The 17,123-nt window shown below is 35.9% G+C and overlaps 1 protein-coding gene across 2 annotated transcripts in view; it reads left to right on the plus strand.

Moving 5' to 3' along the window:
• LOC145671668 (uncharacterized) overlaps positions 1 to 17,123 on the plus strand; it is a 1,096,828-nt gene that overhangs the window by 924,812 nt on the left and 154,893 nt on the right. For both annotated transcript variants that reach the window (XR_014128525.1, XM_081740866.1), the window contains exon 7: positions 12,797 to 12,925. Coding sequence is in view for 1 of the 2 variants with exons in the window: in XM_081740866.1 (XP_081596992.1) it covers positions 12,797 to 12,925 (129 nt within the window). In the remaining variant the exon portion in view is untranslated. The remainder of the gene's footprint in view (positions 1 to 12,796; positions 12,926 to 17,123) is intronic.

Consider the following 17,123-nt stretch of genomic DNA (forward strand, 5'->3'; position numbering starts at 1 on the left):
TAAGCCATTTCTATACACTGCTGGTACGTGTATTTCGTTTGCTATCGGGAGCAGAAGCTTATCAAAAGATGCACACATGAAAAAAGGCATGGAACATGCAGTTGTAGTAAAGAACAGGAAGTTGTTCGAACAAGCAGACGAGCTTCTTTCGTTGAAAATGCGTTTAATACGAGAGGAATATAATGCAGAAATGTTGTTAATTAAAAAACAGAGAGAAATCATAGAAAACAACCTTAAAATGGAAGTTATGAGTAAGTTCAACAACGAAATGGAGCAAACTTTAGGTTCCGGTTCTTCAGGCATTGTGCTCGAGAAATTTATGTTTTTGTAAATGAATATGAATATGTTTTATATGTATGAAATATATTTTATTTGATTGATATTTTTCCAATGGTTAATATGGTCTTGTTTTTCACATGACGTAATGTTTGTGTTTATTATTTCAGCATCAGTACATTTATTTTTTTTTTATTACCACATACTAATATTTATTTGTATTAGCAAAATTATAAGAGTAGACGTCTTGTTTTTCTTAGAAATAATCAAAACATCTTTATTGTATAACTTTGCGTACTGAAGTAAGAAATAAAATGAAAATGTTAATCCCCTAGTTGCAAAAATAAATAAAAAGAAAAAGAAAGAAAACAGAGAACCATAACTATAAAATTATACATAAATAAAATGAGTCACATTTCACTGCAGTAGTGACGATCCAGTGCCTTATATTCATTTAAGAGGGAAAAGTCTTTACAATAACTTCTTATTCTACTAGCAAATTAGGTACAACATTAATTAAAATAATTAAGTATAATAAAACTTCTGACAGCTTGCCCTGCAGCATCTGCTTCTCACAGCTTCAGTGTGAAACACATATCCAACTTCTATTCCAGAGTTGTGCAGATCTACAGCAGCCACAATACGTTCCCACATTTGTTTTTTTCATATCGCAATGTTTCAGTGAAAATTTGGAAACGTTTCTTGCAAACACCGAATGAACGTTCTATTATACATCTTGTAGCAATATGGGCTCTATTGTAGCGCTCTTCGGCTCCTGTCTGAGGTCGAAACTCAGGAGTCATAAGATGTTTCGAGACAGCATATCCGCTATCTCCAACAAGCAACCCATCATACTGTCCATTTTCAAATTCTACAGAAGTTTAAGATTACCAATGTCCCAAATGCATGCATCATACGTGAAACCCAGCCACGGCTTACCAAGTTCAAAATCTTCATATTGGCATCAGAAATGATTTGTGTATTCTATTCTAGATTCTTGATTTTATGTATAGCTCTGCTTGCTCGAGAAGGAAAGGTATGGGTATATGTAATGTACACTCATGTCCAAAATTAATGTCGCATATCTATAACTGTATTTTTGTAAGAATATAATTTGATAATGATTTTGCAGGGTACTTTTAATACTGATAGTACGTGCAATCGGGAAATGTATAGTCTATTTGTGGTAATTTCATAGGAAAAAATTATAAATACGAAAATTATAATGAGTAAAATAAAATGTTGCTAAATGGACAAGAAAATTTTATTTTCGTTTTATTGTTCTTATTTACTGTTCTTTTGACATGAAATTTGCCACATACATGTCTTTGCCGATTGTGCACATACGAACATTATAAGAAATACCGGGCGAGTTTGTTATCAAATTATATTAATTGAATAACATATTTATAGACATGCGACAATAATTTTGGACATGAGTGTACATAATATATGGCCCTATGACATTCGGGAATCCACCAATTCGTTAATTTTTTTCCTTGATATATATATTTTCTTTGTTCTGTGGCATGGAAACATACAGTGGCTTTAAGGCAATTAAAATTTTTATCACACCGTTAAAAAGCTCTTCCAGCAGTAGTACGATGGATGTTAATGAGATCCCCTGCTACGATTTGATAAGTACCAGTGCGAAAGATTCGCAATCCACAAAGAAGTTGCAGCCTAGGAGACAAAGCACCGTTGCTATCAGAATTATGATGCAGTATTGGCTCCAGCAGAACAAGCAGCGACTCAAAAGATTCCTTACGAAACCGAAACCGCTCTTTGAAATCATGGTCGCTATACATCGCAAATGGGTTTCTTCTCTCCATTAAAATCCTCATTCTTGGGTTGCCTACTTCTTCCTACATCTCCATATATTCTTCCTAGTCCAGATAATCCATAGAATTCGATATTGAATACACAGAAATCAAAGAACACATCTTACTCTCTAACTTTACTCCTACTACTGCTTAGGAGTAAATTTTTGTCTTATTTCTTCCTTAAGTTACTAAGTGAAGAATTTACTCCTGTAGTAATTTACTCCTTTAGTTCAGTTCTCTCGACTGGAAGTCGCCGATTTCCTTCTCTCTTAGTAACTTACTACTTTAGTTTCACTTACTCTTGGTTGGTGCTCGCCACCCTAAGAGAATGGGTGTGGTGTATAAACAGAACATCTAGACGAAGAGAGTACATGTGGTATACAAAGACAACATTTAAATAAAGAGAGTGGATGTGGTATATAAACAACATGTACACGAAGAAAGTGGGTGTGATGTATAAACACTACATCTAGACTAAGGGTGGCGAGCACCAACCAAGAGTAAGTGAAACTAAAGTAGTAGCTTACTGAGAGAGAAGGAAATCGGCGACTTGCAGTCGAGAGTGCTGAACTAAAGGAGTAAATTACTACAGAAGTAAAATTTTCATTTACTACTGTAGTAAATTTATTTACTCCACAAGTGGTGGAGAGCACCATCAAAGAGTACACTACTACATTAGTAACTTTAGGAGTAAATAAGACCAAAATTTACTCCTAAGCAGTAGTAGGAGTAAAGTTAGAGAGTAAGATAAGTTCTTTGGTTTCTGCGTGTTAAATATCGAATTCTATGGATTACCTGGTCTACGAAGAATACAAGGAGATATACTGGCAGAAGAGGTACACATCCCAAGAATGAGGCTTTTAATGGAGAGAAGAGATCCATTTGCGATGTATAGCGACAATGATTTCAAAGAGCGGTCTGGGTTTCGTACGGAATCTTTCGAGTCGCTATTTGCTATGCTGGAGAAGTAACTGTAGTATAATTTTGACAGGAACCGTGCGTTGTCTCCTAGCTGCAACTTCTTTTGTGGCTTGCAAATATTTCGCAGTGGTATACTTTATCAAATTGTAGCAGGGGATCTCATTAACTGCTGGAGGAGCTTTTAACAGAGTGATAGACAGTTCGATTGCCTTAAAGTCACTGTATGTATCCATGCCACAGAACCAAGAAAATATATCAATGAGCAAAAGGGAATTCTATCGAATTGGTGGATTGCCGAGTGTCTAGGGGTCATAGATTATGTATAGCAGAACTATATAGAAATAGCAAAAATGTCTTTTCTATCAATACACAAATCATTTATGATGCCAATATGAAATTTTTGAACATGGTAAGTCGTTGGCTGGGTTCCACACATGATGCACGCATTTCGGACAATACTAAAGTTGCTGTAGAATTTAATAATGGACAATATGATGGGTTGCTTGCTATGGAGACAGTGGACATGCTCTCTCCAAACATCTTATGACTCCTGTGTTTCTACCCCACATAGGAGTCGAAGGGCGCTAGACTAGAGCCCGTATTGGTACAAGATGTGTAATAGAACGTACATTCGGTGTTGGAAGAAACGTTTCCAAATTCTTAGTAAAACAATGCGATATAAACAGAACACGTGTGGGAATGTTGTTGTGGCTGCTGCAGTTCTACACTACTTTGGAATAGAACTGAAGGCGTGTTACATCTTAATGCTATGAATGCGAATGACATCAACCAATATGCATTTCATACAGAAGCAGATGCTGCAAGGCAATCTATCAGAAGGTCTATTATATTTAATTATTTTTAATTAAAATTGTACCTAATTTTCTAGTAAAATAACAGGTTAGTGTAAAGACTTTTCCTTCTTAAATGAATAAATAAGGCACTTCTTTTATTTACGTATAATTTTATAGTTACGTTTCTCTCTTTTTTCTTTTTTCTTTTTTGCAATTAGGGAATTAATATTTTCATTTTATTTCTTACTTCAGTACACAAAGTTATACAATAAAGATGTTTTGATAATTTCTAAGAAAAACAAGATGTCTACTTTTATAATTTTGCTAACACAAATTAATATTAGAATGTAGTAATTAGAAAAATTGAATGTATACTGAAATAATATACACAAATATTATGTCATGTGGAAAACAAACACACATAAACCACTAAAAAAAATCAAGCAAATAAAGATGTTTTATACATATCAAACATATTTATATTTGTTTACAAAAAACATACGCTTCTCGTACATATTGCCTGAAGAACCCGAACCTGAGGTTTGCTCCATTTCATTCTTGAACTTTCCATTTAAAGTTATGCTCTTCTTCCATGATTTGTCCTTGTCTTTCAATTAGCAACATTTTTGCATTATATTCCTCTCGTATTAAACGCATTTTTAATGAATGAAGCTCATTTGCTTTTTCCAACAACTTCCTGATCTTCATTACAACCCCATATTATCTGCCTTTCTTCATAGGCGCATCTTCCAATCAGGGGCGGATCCAGGGGTGAGCGATCAGGGCGATTGCCCCCCAGAAGAGGAAACTTTCTTATTTCATAAAACCCATCCCGAAGTTTGCAGCCCTTAAAAGCAGCAGTATGACAACCCCCCCAGAAGTCGGTCCTGGATCCGCCCCTGCTTCCGATAAGCTTCAGCTGCCGATAGAAAACGAAATGCACGTGCCAACAGTGTGCAGAAATGGCTTACTTCTTTAGTAAAAAAGCGTTACTACTTTAGTTATAACTAAAGAAGTAAATGGAAATTGAGCTCTCCAACAGTTACTAAAAGAGTATTTTACTACGGAAGTAATTTACTAAAGTAGTCCAGACTAAAGAAGTAAGAGTTACTACAAGAGTAATTTATACTAGTTTGGTGTTCGCCACCCTAAGAGGATGGTTTGGTGTATACATTTGGATGCAAAGGGGTGTGGTATATAAATACAACATCTAGGCGAAAATGATGGGTGTGCTGTGTAAACTTAGTTTGCGTTTGATTTGTCAAATAAGTCATTTCATAGATAATCATAGGCTTTGATAGCTTTGATGGAGTAAATTCTTTGGCATCTGAAGACACACTAATAGTTGTCTATAAGATATTAATCTGTAGGCCCACGTCTCATATAGCCTCGCTGCTGAAAAGATGCGCTAAACTTCAAGCAAATAACTAACTGATTATCCCCTGAGTCGGACGATTAACTAGAGTAGATGATTATGGAAAAGAATGTGGGAGGGATGAAGATGTGGGGGATTATAACAGGGACCCGTAACACCAGAGATAAGCACATTACCGCTGACCACCGTGTACCTTCTTTGAAGAGTTAGGAAAAAATATATATCAAATATTTCATGTTAAGAATTGTACTCTAGAGGAAAAACATGGACATCTCGTAAAAGCTACGGGTAATGATTGAATGCTTTTTGTAATGTGAGTGTGGAGAAAATTTGAGAAAATTAGCTGGGTTGAACGGAAAGCTAAGATTAGATTAGATGTTGACCTAAAGATTAAGATGGAAACCAAGTCACCGTAGCGCGTTCAATACTCTCCCAACCTAATAGGAACCACGAATTACATGTACCAAAGGCGCACACTCTGGCCGTTACGGCAGCAGGGAGGGCTTCTGGGAATAGTAGAGAAAAAATAATGATGGTAGTAGTAATCAAAAAGAGAAAGAGGAACTGGTTACTATATTGATCGAGAGGAAACTGTGAGGGGCTTGAAAATAGGTGACTGTGGAATCAAAAAGAGGGAGATGAGCCACAAAGACCACCATTGAAGGTCAATATTAAAACAGAAAACAGCTACGTGAATGCAGAGATTAGCAGAGGATTTGATACTTTGAAGCTTGACCGTTTGGGGCAAATAACCTGCCAGTAATGCAAGAATGCTTGTATTGATGATTCTAGCACAGAAAAGAGTAGAACAAAACAATGGTTCTTGTTTTAGAATATTACTAGTCTTAGTCGCTGTGGTAGTACAGTGATAGAGTGTGACCTATGATTCGATTCCCCTGCAATAAACAGTATATGCTTCTTCTTCCTAACGAGACGACACTGCAATTCTATCATAAATAAGGAAATAATTATTTTACAACCAACTTCGTGTACCTTGGCTAATGTAAAGCTACTAGTTCTTACAACGTTTCATTAACTTTATTTATGAAATGCAAAATGGTATAAGAGAGAAAATGATTGTTTATTTACATAAACTATACATACAACAAAAGGGAATATGTTGGTCACTACTGCTTATCTTCGTATTTAGTAAGCATGCTAAACCAGAATCAAACTCTTATGTTGAATGTAGATCAAGACGAAACTCTGTGTGTCATAAAGGTTAGTTCCACAGAGTTTAATTAAATAATAAAGATTCTGTCTGACTTACAAAGATCATCATATTAGCAAAATAATTTGAAATAATACGCCAAGCATACGATATGTCTTCGGCTCTATCGCTTAGAAACTATCTTGAGGGTGAATCTGTTATTTATGCACTAAATTCCATTACTGGCTACTTACATGTTTCGGCCTCGTCTTGGAAGTCGGCTTCTCGTCTCATTTTCATGTCACTCGATAAGTATTTTAATCGCGCACTAATTATAATTCACTGGATGCTTCACATCTTCCTCTTCCAAGCCTACAGCACAATCAGGTTGCAATCCACAATAACCTCTTTGTGTGGCTACGGAGTCGGGATCGAACTTTAGATCTCTAAGAATAGCATCAGTGGTTGCCCACAGCAAATCTCTTTGCGTGGCTATATAGAACGGTATGGATTTCTGGACCTCTGAGGTAGGCAATAGTCACAGCCCACAGCAAACCTTCTTGCGTGGCTTATAGAGCTGGATAGAACTGGATTGAACTCTGGACCTCTCTCTTCCGAAATCTCGCGGTATGGAATCGAGAATCAATTTGCAGAACCTGTTGACCAAGAATTCGTCGGAGAACCTGGAGCACCTTGGTCTGCCTTTCGAGAACGACCCTCATGACTTCAAAACCCGAAGTTTAAATACTGCTTGCTGTTCTTGGTTTTCAGGTCACGATCTACTTTCTGTAACTAAGTTTTACTTAGGAAGTTAATTTTTAGCTTGTGTTCCGTGTCTTAATGCAGCCACGGAAACTTTTCTAACGGTTTCTTGTTGACTTGTAGGAAAACACAGGTTTATTTTGTTTAATATTTGAATTAAAGTTTTTATAAGTTTTTCATTCTTCCAGTGTATATTGTCCGGATTCTAGGTGATCATTACAATAGAAAAGAAATATATTCATAATTTAACGTAGAATCTAAAAGATATAAGGCTCGACCGGGAATCTAATATGGTTCTCCTGCACGACACACGGAAACACTAGAAACCTATCTAGAAGAGAATCTCAAAGGCCTGTAAAATGGACACTACAAGTTATCTGGCCTCAACTTCATGCACTTTGCTAAATGTGCAAGAAGGAGAGCAGAACTGAGCTAATTCTCTAGAAGAAAATCTTTAAGAAACTATAGCAAGAATGAAAATTGTATTTATTTTGTCAATCAGAAATTATTGGGATTCAATGTACACTCATGTCCATAATTATTATCGCATGTCTATAAATATGTTCTTGTAAGAATATACTGTAATTTGATTATGAATTCGCCCGTATTTCTTATAATGTTAGTATCTATATAATCGGGAAAGACATTTATGTGGCAAATTTCATGTCACAAGAGCAATAAATAACAACAATAAAACCAAAATAAAACTTTCTTGTTCATTTAGCAATATTTTGTTTACTCAATCTAATTTTCGTATTTATAATTCTTTTCTAATGTAATTTACGACAAATATACATTTTCCGATTATACACATAGTATCAGTACTAAAAATACCCTGCAAAATCATTATCAAATCTAATTCTTACAAGAAGACAGTTCTAGATATGCGACAATCATTTTGGACATGAGTGTACTTTCGTTGTTTGAAGTATGAAATTTGATTTGTGAACATTTATCTAGTTTGATTTTGTCATGAACAGAATTGGAATTGAAGTTGTTGCTTTGAATTTCGAATGTTAACAGATTTCAAAGAAACATAGAGGAACATTTCGAGAAAGTGTCTTGAGAATTGTGGTAGCGCTTGGAGTACACGCGTTGTCTCAGTTCTCAATTGATCTCAAGTTTTCTTAATACTCTTTACGAATGCCACAAAACATATTTAGCCGCAAGTGAGCAGAACGTATTGCTCAGTGATCGGGCACATCGTGAAACTAACACGAAATTTCAAGATGCACAGTAGGACAAAATAATGTGATCTTCCACAGAACAGAAAATGTTTCTTAGTAGTAACGAGTTGTTCACCTTTCACTTCTATTAGCCCATACTGGTAGTGATCCTGTAATCCAGCCCTGCTGTGTGTGGTGGTGGGAAAAGACTTATAGGCTGTAATTTTATGTTCGTCATAACGGTTTGTGCACCTACCAGTGGTACCAAATTCAAGAAAAATGAAATATTTCAGTTTAACGTCCCACGATTATGTCCTTTAAGCTAAGGGAGACGACGATTAAGGGAAGTCAATGATGATGGAATAATTGGTGGAATGAGAATGTGGGAGAAAACGGGAGAACCCGAGAAAACACACGGATACGATCTTGTCCACCACGAACTTACTTGGCCAGGGTTCGAACCAGGGACCTACGCACCTAAGGTAAGCGCGCTACCACTGAGTCACCCCTCCGAATTCAAGCATCGATCGTGGTTCGGAGATCACCTTCATGCTATGGGCTACGGTAGCTGAGTGAACTTTGTGGTGGACAAACACCGTGTGCATGGGTTTTCTCGGAGTTCTCCCGTTTTCTCCCATTTTCTTCATTTCACCATTTCATTCATTTCTCACCATCACTGTCTCCTTTATCCTAGCCGGCATAAGTAAAACGTGGGACGTAAAACTTAAAGATTTCACTTCTTTTTTTGAATCTACTCCGAAACTCTTTGAGCCTACACCGGAAAAATAAACCGTGGTATACATTCTGAAGGTAAATGCACTGCGCGTTGAGGCATACATTAATTGTAAATACTTACGTTCCATCTTTTCAATACGATCCTTTCCTTTAAACTTGTTTATCGGAACGATGAACTGAAGTGAAGAGGTAAACCTTCCGTTGTGAGAAAACAAATATTTTTCAATTAGTTTTTCCAAAGATGCGTCGCTAGAGAACGAGGGATAATTCAATGAATTAAAAGCCGTGCTTTCATGTTCGTCAAAATGGGAAAAGAACGAAACAGCTTTAACTCAATTAAGTGATGACATTCTGTATAAGTAACGCTCTCTCTTGTATACATACACCATCTCACTGTTTTCTTCTATTTATAGAACAGGAGGGACGATAGATCAGTGGTAGAGCGTTTACCTCTGGTGAGTGAGGTACTTGGTTTGAACCCCAACCAAGTATGTTTGTGGTGAACAACATCATGTACGTAGGTTTTCAAGTAGTACTCCTTTTTCCTCCCACTTTCTCATTCCACCAATTTTTCCATAATCATTTACTTGCCCTATTCATCGTCTCCCTTATTCTAATGGGCATAATCGTGGGACGTTAAACTGCATGATTTCATTTCAGTTTGTTTCTATAACACAGGACAGATCTTAAAACAACAAAATACACATTTGTGATTATTGTACGATATTTCAAGAGAGAGGGAGATACAGTCTCTACATACCATCCAGATGGTCCAGTTTCGTTCGATCCCCAAGGATCGATAATTCCTTCCCTTTCTACTTTCATTCGAAAGCGGTTCACAGGTTCACTTGGCTTTCGAGAAAAATTGTTATCTTTTAAAACCTTGGAGTAAAGGGGCCCTGAATGTATGTTGAGTTCATTGCGTCTCTTGATACCAGTCAAACGAATGAATCTATGGGTAGGGTAGGGTTATCCCACTTCTGGATTCAAAAATACGGACACTTTCGATTCTACAGAAAATTCGTGACATTATTTAATAAAAGGAAAACTGTGCACTACTGTATATCTGTACATAGCAAGATCATCATCTATATATCAAAATGCTACAAAAGTTTATATGTTTGTAGACGTTTACTTTTTGTGGCTAATCTCTTTCGACAGTGAGTTCTCGGGAACCATAGGCTCTAGGAAGATGCCGTTTTCACTTATCGATTCCAAGTTTTGTGTAGATTGTTCAGTAGTAGTTGAATATTTAAAAACACCACTATAACTTTTTTATTACATTTCTAGGGGTACACTGGAAGTGCTGAATTTTTAATAGTGTAAATAGTCATATCCTACGCGTTATACGTTTCAAAACCACACATTTGTATATGGGGTAGTATATCTCTCAGACGTTTGTTTCATGGCGAACTGATAATAAAAACACGAATAATAACCATTTCTCCAGTCTAACATGAATCTTTATTGTTTGGAGTATTTTCCCAATGAACACCATATTTCACTGACATTAGCAGTATAATTAATTGTGTGTGTAATGTATTTGCTTATTACATACTGCAGGCATGAAGAAAGAAAATACTGATCATACATGAATTAGAAACTCCAACCGGAAGTAGACTCAAATCTTGCAGATATTGGAAAAAAATCAAAAAAGTCTCCTTGCCGATTTTTTTAAATCAAGACGTCTTTCACTTCTGCATGTAAAGAAATATGTACAGATGAGAGGAATGACAAGGAAATTCATGCTCATATGTGAATGATACGCTGTGTAGAGAGCGCAGATTCAGATAGTTAAAATTAAAACTTCACTGTCATAAAAAATAATATCCTGAAAGTTAAAACAGTTTAACTTGTTTGTATTGTTTAAACACATATGACACTAATACTTTTTTTTAACTATAAACTTAAATAACGTTTTGTTCATAACATGTTATGTTTTCAAATATGTAATCACTGGAAAATTTGCAGGGGTAAAGCTGCTGTTCTAGGCGAGTCTTTCTTGCTCGGCGATCTAATTGTATTTCCAGTTTCACTATTAGGAGACTTTTTTTCTTTTCACACACAACTCTCTGTACCGTTCGTAACTCCCTCCTCCCCCAAAGCCACTGTGATTATGGCACAGGATCCACTGTCTGTTTATGATCTTTCAAGTATCTCTAACATACAAATAGTGCAATACTTCTGCTATTTTCCTTGGTGCGTATGTAATTAATAAGAAAATAGTAACCAATTAGTCTATTTTCTGAGTACAAATAAAAAATACAGACATTTTGTCACTTTTTCTTTTAGAAGTACGGTACGGACATGGTCATGACTTAAAATACAAATATTATCTGTCTAAAAGACGGACATCTGGCAACCCAACCTATGACATACTTCTGGTGATTCCGAATGGATGCAACCTTTCTCTTTATGTATAGAGGAACTAAGAGAGATACGGAATAGCAGTAGGCCCTATATATCTACTCAGTTTTATTGCAGTCTTACGATGATCGTCGAACTTGTTTCTATGAGGACGTCGGATAATATTATAACATGGAGACTTTCTGTTGGAACTGTGAAAGTACTGCAATGAGCAAAACTGAATTGTGAAGATGCTAGAAACACTTTGCAGGCATGTCTTCATTATTTAATTTTAAACAATATACTTTATTTTAGAAACTAAATGAACCATTTTAGTTTACGAGTAATTGTCATGGCTTATGTTAAGTTTCAAAGCAATGATTTAATTGTTGTCAAAACCTACCTTCGTCGTACACGAAAATAAACAAATGACTATGGGAGGGCTAAGTACCTAAACACTTCATTTTGCAGGTATTCCATAACCCATTAGCACATGTTCTGTATAACTTCAAGATTCCAATGAGAAGGAAGACGCCTTGCCATAGTATTCTCAATCATTTAATAAAGAAGTAAAATAAATATTTTTCAAATTATTTTTTAAAGATGCTCGAAATGCAATGTATGGTCTCATGAAGAGTGTTCTGGTGGTTGTGAGAAAGATTCTTATGTTTGTGATTTTTGTTAATAATTGTATTGATGACTCTATGGTGTTATTTTTATATCAGTCATACGTCTGTCAATGGGTGTTGTAGTATTCACAAACTGCAAATTTATAATGATAAAAACTACTATTCCATATCTCTCCTTTTACATGTAACCTAAGCCTTTATCTTTCTTCAGATTTTGAGTAGTTATTACTTTTTCATGAATTGGTTGAACCTGTTCTTAGTTATTTCACATCAACATTTACCAAGTTAATTGTGAAGAACTAATTGGTATTCCATAGCCACCTCAGTTGGTACCGCGACAACTCTGAAAAGAGAATCACTGAAAATGGGTCTTTTTTGTTTGTTTGTTTGAATCAAAAGTCCAATATATTTCAATAAAAATTTTTCTTGTACGCCTTTTATCTGGAGAACTACATATAGTGTATCGAAACCCAAACTATCACTTAACTCAGTATGATGTGCTTATTTCATAGAAAATTTTTTTAAAACTCGATTTAGAGGCCATTCAAAAATTTTGAGGCTTCTGATCCAAAAACTAACTATTGGTCAAGATCGCAACCATTTGATGCATTTTTTTTTTTTTTTTTTGGATCATTCTTAAAATTCTTCTTTTTCTATCTGTGAAGTTTCAAGTCAGATTGATGTATAACAACACGTTTCTGTGAGTAGATATATATCTCACTCATTCTGTTAGTTTTTAAAGTTGCACTTATCCTATTATGACAATAATGCCATTAAATAAATAAATAATTTTTGCCTTTCCATTTTTTCTTTCAACAGTCGACAAGAAATCTACTCAAATGAAGAAAGAGTTCCTGATTTTAAAACCGCAGAGGAATATTTTGGCTCAATGACCATGTTATTAAATGAGTTTCGTCGATATCAAACCGATATTAGAAAATCAATAAGGTAGGTGCGTCACTTTTTAATGTTTTAAGTCATTGTCCCGTACAATAAGTCCAGTAGAGATGGACCACTTTTATTCTAGCTCCAATAATGCAAATAATTGTGCATGTAGAACATGTTTTTTCTGCGCGAAATCCAAGAAGGACTTTATGAAAATGAAATGGAATGAAATCTTTAAGTTTTACGTCCCACGATTATGCGGACTAGGCTAAAGGAGATGCTGATGATAAGAAATGACTGAAATAGTAGAATGAATAAGAGAGAATCCTGAGAAAACCCACTCATAAGGTGTTTGTTTACCACAAAGTTCATTTGGCACAAGCTGGTATCGAACCAAGGATCCCATACACTAGATGTGAACGTTCTACCACTGAGACATTGTGACCCTAAAGAACTTTTTGTAACCTTAACTGAAGGTTTTTAGGATCGCAAATCGCAAATTGTTCCATGTTTCAAGAAGAAAGATGAGTGCCAGTAATTAAATTGTTTCGTACATTGCATCTTGTATTGTATATTTGAAAACTTTACCTCATAAATCACAAATATTCTCTTATTTCAAACAGGCATCATGTAACCAGCGTTCACACATAATACATTGTATTCACTCGTTTTCTCTTCTTGTTTCATTATAATTTTCGATGTATATAACACACTAGTTTTCATCATACTACTCCATATTATCACTGTCAGGATATATTATCTATAGATCAACATCGCTGGATGAAGATGAAGAAGACATTCTCTTCTTCTTGATTCTTGTTTTTGTCTCATCTTTTTGTCGATTTGGCGGACTTAACCTTTCTCTTCCTGTTTCTCTGTAAGCTGATGTAGTTTATCTATCCCACAATAGCACTGCTCCATCTATCCCTAGAAGGAGATATTAGAAGTTTAGCTTACTGGTGGTAGTATTTAAACGCGGGAAACTTCATTGTTTTCATTAAGACATTAATTTATGGTCAAATGCTCTGGTAAAAAAAAAAAAAAAAAAAAAAACAAAGAAATCTACATCAAGAAATTTGAATATTGCTTTCAATGAAACGTGGTACAGTAAAACCTGTGAACTTGGCCACCTCTCTAAGTTGGCCACCTGCTTATCTTGGCCTGGTTCGTGTTGAACCTGCATTTTCCCATAAGACATTCGTTACTTATTACTCTGTAAGTTGGCCACCTGTCTATCTTGGAAGTTTACCTGCGTATCTTGGCCACGCAAAATACCGTTTTGTTATTTTTCTTAACTCTTTCTTATCCCCATATGAGAGACAGATGTTCTCTATTTGTGACTGGACACAAAGAACCATGAATTCACACGATTTGTTCTTGGAGGTCAATGGCCAGAACACTACCCTCATAAAGGGTTGGTGAAGGAAGGTGTGAATATGAAAAAGCACGTACAGGAATTCAGGAAATGGTAATACGTATTTGTTTACCCTGTCTGTTTTGGAAAAACGATTAGCTATATCGGCTTCTTTCATTGGTGGAGAGCTTTAGTAATTTCGAAAAATTCTCAAGGTTAAAGCTAACCATGTCAATTGTCAACTATTGGCACCTGACGGCTTATCGAAAGGTAGCGGAAGTTTGAAGATATGAATTCCCATAAGATTTTCTAAAAACATATTTTGCTCCGAGGAAACACTTGTTGCTCATTAACAAGAAGTAGTTTACTACAAAATTAGAACGTGTATATATGCTGGAAAGAATAATGGAAGTACGTTTAGAATGAACCACGATGAATAAATTTGTATAGTAACTGATTTTCTAGTTTTTCGAAAGGTATCTACAGAAAATATTTGTCACTGTCGAAAAAACGACATATAAACTGCACATAATTTGTTCACTTTATAATTTTGCTTTTCTTGTTTTCAATCTGAAATGAAATCTTTACGTCCCACAATTATACCGGGTCCACAACAAAGTTCACTTGACGCGAGCTGGGATCGAACCAGAGACCCCATGCACCAGAAGCGAACGCTCTACCACTGAACCACTGCGGCCTCTGTGTTCAATCTAAATAACTCAGTATGCTCCAATATCAATTTCAATAAATTGCGTGAATATGTTTCTATTGTATGGTTGTTTGTGTTATTGCGCTTTCAATCCGAATAACTAAGTGTACCGGACTAGTTTTCAGGAAGATAAAGGTACATATATTAAACATACTGTATGACTTTTTCTAGTACTGTACATTGTTATGATTATATACATTATTTAAAAGTAGCTATGCTGTCATTGCTTATTAAAATTTTACAATCAAGTAATACTAGAAATCCTATCTTAAAAGTACACCAATCACACTTATTTTCTGTAAGTTGGCCACCTGTCTAAGTTGGCCACTTTTCAATGGAACCGATGGTGGCCAACATAGACAGGTTTCACTGTATAAAGAAAAGTTCTGATCTACCTGAAATAAAGGAACATCGTTTACTAAAGAAATGTTCCAGGAAAACACATAGGGCCTTCTGCTCCACAAAAACATATAGGGCCTTATGCAGAGTCGTTTTGACGTATGATTACGGCCATACTAAAGGCTTAACTACTGCAGGAAACATGTTAGTCAAACTCTTTAGTATGGTACTAATCACGCGTCAGAACGACTCTACATAAAGTCCGTTGTGTCTAAAATACATTCAGCATGACATCACACCAATATTCATCGCTGTACTCTGATGAATAGTTTACGAATTATGGCCTTGGTTTGTCTCACCCAGTGGGTCCATCTCTACCGAACTTACCCTATACAAAGCATCCGAGAAACATATAATCATTACTAATAATATATAAAATGACCATTTCTTTGAAATCATATTTCTTCATAAAATAAACTTCATGAGCTGGTAGATGGTTTACCTCTGACGAGTAAGGTCCATGTTTCGATTCCAGCTTGCATTAAGAGCGCTTTGAGGTAGGCCAACACCGTGTGGATTTTCTCGGGCATCTCAGTTTCTTTTATTTTTCGTTCATTACTATCATCGTCTCCTTTAACCTGGGTATATAATCATACAATGTTAAACTCAAGAAAAAGTAAAGCAACCCACCATTTATCCTCTATTGTAATTTGAGGAATCAAACTATCAAATCATCAACTCCAAATCTTTACTCTTTAATTTTGTAGTTTGCTAAGGAGTAGATGAGAAACCGGTGTTCATAAAAGCTGGGTTACAATCAACAAGTACATCGATTATATCATTCGATTGCAAGCATAGACTCATAATAATTGCTGTTACACTGTTAGTTCCATAAGTATTGGAGTTATGAGTATCGATTATTGGTCCGTAGTCATCGCAGTTACACCACTCATGGATCTTTGATTATTGTTCAACTGTCCGTTAATGAAGACTGAGTTTTTTATATCCCCAACAGCGAAGAAACATTGATAAAAAATGTTGCATGAAAGAAACTGATCAGCCCTGATAAGTTCAACAAAGATAGAAATTCGCTCCTGCATGCATCTCTGCGCAGGGTACAACATATCTGCTTATTACTTGCCTACATACGAAATGGAGACACTCGTGAGAAACAAAATGCTGCCTTGAAGATTTGCGTTCGTTTTCAGAAATCCAGCACAGACGTGTATAGATTGTTGCAGCAGGGATATGGTGATGATATTCTGCAATAATCTACAGCACTTGGATGGTTCAAGAAATTTGAGGAATGTCGTTCTTACAACACAGCAAGAAGGCTCAGGTTCTCTAGCAACAGCAGTAAATGAAACTATTATTAACAGAGCTGCCGGACGTTTTCGATTCTGCGTGATAACTTAAACATGAGATGTGTTTTGTTCAAGATAAGTCCCAAGATTACTGGCTCTGAATAGAAGATGGTGCGAGTAGAATTGTGTTAGAAACTTCAATGTCTGGTAGTGGAACATCCGGACGCATACTTGAATTCCATATTACAAGGTAATGAGATTTGGTTTGGACATTACGACACGAAGAACAAACAGGCCAGCTTAGTATGTAAATCACCTGATTCTCCGACGCCAAAGTGGGCGAAGGTTGCTCAGTCTGCAGATCATTTTGTTTTCCGACTTCTATGGAATTGTGTACCAACGTAAATTCCCTTCACATTTGACGGCTAATCTCGAGTATTTCAAGTCTGGTTTGAACGTTCTTGACATACATGTACAGTGGGGGACACTTCTAAATGGTACAGCCATATGGAGGTTTACGGCTAAGGTGCTCCACCAGTTGAGTCCGAAGCATTT

This window comes from Thermobia domestica, chromosome 15 (genome assembly GCF_964235325.1).
Source record: "Thermobia domestica chromosome 15, izTheDome1.hap1.1, whole genome shotgun sequence".
Classification (NCBI taxonomy): Eukaryota; Metazoa; Arthropoda; class Insecta; order Zygentoma; family Lepismatidae; genus Thermobia; species Thermobia domestica.